The sequence below is a fragment of the Carassius auratus genome, chromosome 50 (assembly GCF_003368295.1).
Source record: "Carassius auratus strain Wakin chromosome 50, ASM336829v1, whole genome shotgun sequence".
Taxonomy (NCBI): Eukaryota; Metazoa; Chordata; class Actinopteri; order Cypriniformes; family Cyprinidae; genus Carassius; species Carassius auratus.
The window spans coordinates 658,203-662,978 of record NC_039292.1 but is presented as its reverse complement, the minus strand read 5'-3'; the positions used below and the strand labels follow the sequence as shown (position 1 = coordinate 662,978).

Sequence of the window (4,776 nt, the reverse complement as noted above, 5' to 3'; positions counted from 1 at the left end):
GAATTGAGGGATACCTTTTCAGGAAATATTTGTTTTAGACTTATAATCAGGGCTAGGAGCTTCCCTTGTTAATCATTTCACACTGATTTTAAGAATAAATTATGGGTAAGGTTAGGGGACCAAATGATCAGTGAGAGCAGAACGAATGTGTCACGTTACATCAAGAGCATGCTCACAGATGAAAACAGAGAACAAAACAGCATTGGATGAAATATACCCCCCCCCCCCCCCCAAAAAAAAAAAATTCAAAATAAAAGCTTCTACTACTGTTTCAGCTATTCAAATAGTTCTGTTTTGTATGTAATGGAAAAGTAATTATATTTCAGATAGGTTTTTTAAATAATGTTAATTTAGAATTTTTTTTTTTTAATTTTATAATTCTTTAATTTTTATATTTTATTCATTGCTCAGACAAAATCATTATTGGCTCTCGTCTGGGGCAGTGCACCCCCCCCCCCCCCCACCAACTGTGGGTTTGATTATTGAATACAAGTTATGTTAATGTGGTAGTACATTTTATTTTAATCTATTATAAAACTGTTATTTTTCTAATATTGCTAAATAGTGTCCAATTTCCAATTTGTGCTTAAAAAGTGTTAGTTTTCATTTTTTTTTTAAAAAAGTGCATTTATTTTATATATCATGGGTGGCGAACATCAGTCCTGGAGACTTGCATCCCTGCAGAGTTTTGCTTCTGTCCTAATCAAGCACACCTGAACGAGCTAATCAAGGTCTTAAGGGTTATTAAAAAGCTACAGACAGGTGAGTTTTAATTAGGATTGGAGCTGAACTCTTCTGACCGGAGTTCCCCACCCCTGTTATCTATGGTTTGGTGCTTACGTGTACATTCTGAATATCTTATCCTGTTTCTAAAGAAATATGTGCTTTGAGTGTAAATGTGTCAGTTGTAAATGATGCATGTCTATTTTGAGATTAAAGCATGTGAACGGTGTAGAGATAGTTTGTTAAATAACCTGTTGATCGTATCTTCTTATTTCTTCTATTGTAATGGAAAGTGTTTGAAGTCACTCATGTTTACATTCAGTCATTACTGTGAAAGAGCGATAAACGTGTTGATAATGTAATGTGCTGAAACCTATAGCTCAATGGAAACAACTAACAAAGGACTCGCACGAAACTAAGTGCAAAGTGAATTCATTTTATTAACCAGTTGGTTCAGTTGACTCGAAAGATTTAAAAATGTCAGTTTCTCCCACATTTGTTTTCTCTGCAGGTGAAAACTGAGACACAGTATGTACTATACTATTTCTATATATGAGTGCACAAGTCTGCAGCGTGATACGAAAATATAGCAAACTGTATTTCTTTGTTAATTTCTTGTTAATTAGAAAATCTCTAAGTGTATGCAGGCACACACATTTATTTTGTGTAAAACGAATTAAGATGTTTTCCATTGCAGCAATACACAATAAACCCACCTTACTCTAAATAATAATATCAAGTTTCATGAAGGAGTTCTCCACATTGACAAAGACAAAGAGTCAAAGTTGAGTTCAAATCAGCTGAGAACCAGATTTTATTTGGCAAAGAGTTTATTCTCCACAATTACAATAATAGTTGACCAGACAGGTTAAAAGAAGCAAACTTAACATGACATTCGTGATGACCCCTGATAGCACACATACAACACAAGATGTTTATCTGACTTATCTGACTATGCAAACTCAAGACAAGACGTCTTCTTTGCAATTTTTTTTATGTCAAACAATAAGAATCAAATAAGAGAACTCCCTCATTGGAATATTGAAGAGTGATTTATTGGAGAGTTTTTATATATATATATATATATATATATATATATATATATATATATATATATATATATATATATATATATATATATATATATTTTATTATATACTGTAACTGATCATTAATAACAGACCCCTTAATTGCCCCTTTAGTTATGGAGTGTACAATCATCAGCCATCTATCATGGCATCAGTGATGGTTGCATCTTTTTCCAGGTTCACTGTGATTTTCTTGCCGACCAGTTTGAAGATGTTCTCTGGTCTCACACCCTGCGGTTCGGCCACTTTTACTGTCAGCATGTCGAGAGTTAATATCTCGCCCTTCTGCAAGGGTTTCCGGGCCACTACCGACTTACCCAACTGCAAGAAAGGACACAAACTGTTATTTAAACACATCTGATCACTTCAAAAGCCTCCTGCTGCTAAATCTGTCACAATGAGGGTTGTGTCTGACCTTGCTGTGACAGGAAGCCTCACAGGGCAGCATCTGTTTGATCGGCGAGCCCATTGCCATCTCAACCGTCCTGATGGCTCTCACCAGCTCCGCCAGCTCAGCCGGCTCCAGTGAAGCTGCGTGGTCACTGCCTTTCCAGGTCTTATCCAGGGTCACATGACGCTCCAGGACCTTCGCCCCGAGTGCCACAGCAGCCACAGACACATGGATGCCCGTCTCATGTCCAGAGTATCCAATGGGAATGTCCGGAAACACCTTCTGGAACTCCTGCAATAGGAAATGGGAAATAGAAAGATTCCAAACTACTCATTAATTTTGTATAATACAGTGGGCCTTTTAGTCATAGTTTTTGATGAAAAATATCCTTTAATCCATTAACTCAATATCATGTTAGTTAATACCACTGACTAAAATTACATCTAACTTTATTATATCAAAATCAACTAAATATTTTATTATGTTTAGCAAAAAAAATAAAAAATAATATTTAAATTTATTTACATTTTGTTGTAATTTTTAGTTTGAGTTAAAGTTTTAGTAATTTTGTGCTTTTTAAAATTGTAATCTGTATTAGTTTTATTAAACATCTATATAGTTTTAATTAAATATTAATATTTGTTATTCATATTTTTACTACTTGAAAAACTAATCTTTGTTCTTCAAGTTTTCACATTTTAATTTTATTAATTTTATTAGTTTATTTTAATTATGTTTTTTGTTTTAGTATTTGTTTTAGTTAATGATAATAACCCTGAAGTGAAAACCTTTTGGTAAAAAAACAGATGTCATTAACCAGTGACTAATTTTTTCAAAAGAAATATTCAAGCATTTTATATATTAAATTAGCATTTTAAAATTTAGCTAAAATTAAAAATGCGAGAAAAATGCAAATTTTTCTTGTCATAACATTAGAATATTTTCATCAGTAATTTATGTAGTTGACAGTGGCTTGTCTTACAGGGATCAGACTGAGGTTGACGTGCTCTATCGGCAGTGGATAAGCGCTGGTGCACTGCAAGAAAGTGAAATTGGGATTGTGCTTCTTAACGGTTTGGTAAACACAGTGCATGGTCTCCATCGACTGCATTCCACTAGATATCACCATGGGACGACCTACAAAAAAACAAGCCAAAAATATTAGTTTGGTTAACATTAAAAAGAAATTCTCTGCAGACTTTATATATGCAGGCATCTGCAGAAACTAACTGCAAGAATGAAAATCCAGAAAGTCCACGTCAGGATTTGTAGGTTTCATTCTCTCAGCTCTCTGGCCAATCAGCACTAAGAGATTTTGCTGGTAGCCTTCTCCAGAATAACTGACTTCAAATGCACATGGGAAGCTACTGTTATTCAGTTCTCTTTACTGCTTGAACTTTTCTTATATTTGCACAGTTTGGATAGCTTCTTGTGACATTTAATTCATCTGAGGAACATCAACTTCTGAAAATCTCTACTGATTTTTCATTTCAAATGGCTGTCAGCTTCAGCGAGTTTTACCTTTTTTGGCCGTTTTCTCCAGGTAAGGGATGTTGTTGGTGTCTGCTGAGGCAACTTTGAAAAACGGCACATTGATTTCATGAAGAAATTCAATTGCCATCTGACAGAGATAGGGAGAGGAAAAGTTAAGAGACGCATTTGGGTCTACTTGGTTTTGGAGGGACATTAAATAACCACATGCATATATTCTCTGGCTTTAAATTTGAAATGTTCTGCATTTGTTCACCTCATCCATCCCTGATGCTGTAAAGAAGATGCCGATGTCATTGGCGTACTGCTGCAGTTCTCTGTACTGCTGGTGACTGAACTCCAGATGATGCTTGTGAGCCCCGTAGGTCGGCCCCCAGGCGTGAGGGGACGTGTAGGGACGCTCCAGAGCGTGTTTGGTGAATCTGTGTTCGATCTCACTCTTTTGAAACTTGGCACAATCAGCCCCACAGTCCTGCGTGGAGACAAAATGAGAAGTAGAGGTGAATTTTGGTTGACAATATGATTACTCAATGAAAAACTAATTTCACAAGTTTCTTTATATTTTTAAGAAATGATCTTCACAGTAAGAAAAAAAATGATTTTTTAAATCACTGTTCACTGCAAGGTTCTTAGGGGAATCAAAAATTGCACTTCTATGCAAAACCCCTCATGGTACCCTTATTTTTAAGTGTGTATAAAACGGTACCAATGCAAAAAAAAAAAAAAAAAAAAAAAAAAAAATCATGGAACCTTTATTTTTATGTGTGTAAAAGAAACAGTGGTGCTTCTAAAATCTTAAAGTTAATTTGATGTGATGACGTTAGTGTTACAGGCTCAGAAAATTTTTTGAGAAAATGTATAGAAAAAAAACAATATTGAAATATATCTTTATTACAATGGAGCATGAAAACTATAATTAATATTATTATTTTAAATGCAACAGTACTTTACCTTGGCCATTCGGATCATTTTTTTGGCTATTTCTATGTCTCCTTGATGGTTCTGTCCAATTTCAGCGATGATAAAACAGGGGTTGGAGCCCCCTATCTTCCTTCCAGGACAAAGTTCAAACTCAGCAGACAT

General features: G+C 34.9%; 1 protein-coding gene across 2 annotated transcripts; it reads right to left on the bottom strand.

The window, feature by feature from the left end:
• Positions 1–1,535: 1,535 nt before the first annotated feature.
• LOC113066551 (sialic acid synthase-like) lies at positions 1,536–4,776 on the bottom strand. 2 transcript variants are annotated; one of them, XM_026238440.1, is made up of 7 exons: positions 4,645–4,776; positions 3,950–4,165; positions 3,724–3,823; positions 3,185–3,339; positions 2,227–2,493; positions 1,855–2,132; positions 1,536–1,792 (listed from the first exon to the last, which is right to left on the bottom strand). In XM_026238440.1, exons 1-6 carry the CDS (start codon positions 4,774–4,776, stop codon positions 1,944–1,946), a joined length of 1,059 nt encoding a protein of 352 aa, XP_026094225.1. In that variant the 3' UTR covers positions 1,536–1,792; positions 1,855–1,943. The 2 variants fall into 2 exon arrangements, with proteins under 2 accessions (XP_026094225.1, XP_026094226.1); XM_026238441.1 differs by having other exon boundaries at positions 1,536–1,808; positions 1,871–2,132.

What these genes read in the sequence shown, in the direction of transcription:
- LOC113066551 (XM_026238440.1), bottom strand. Translation starts at nt 4,776, where the DNA reads ATGTCTGCTGAGTTTGAACTTTGTCCTGGAAGGAAGATAGGGGGCTCC. An exon ending in AAATGATCCGAATGGCCAAG is followed by an intron (nt 4,166 to 4,644) that starts GTAAAGTACTGT and finishes GTCTCCACGCAG; the next exon opens with GACTGTGGGGCTGATTGTGC. An exon ending in AGGCTTCCTGTCACAGCAAG is followed by an intron (nt 2,133 to 2,226) that starts GTCAGACACAAC and finishes CCTTTCTTGCAG; the next exon opens with TTGGGTAAGTCGGTAGTGGC.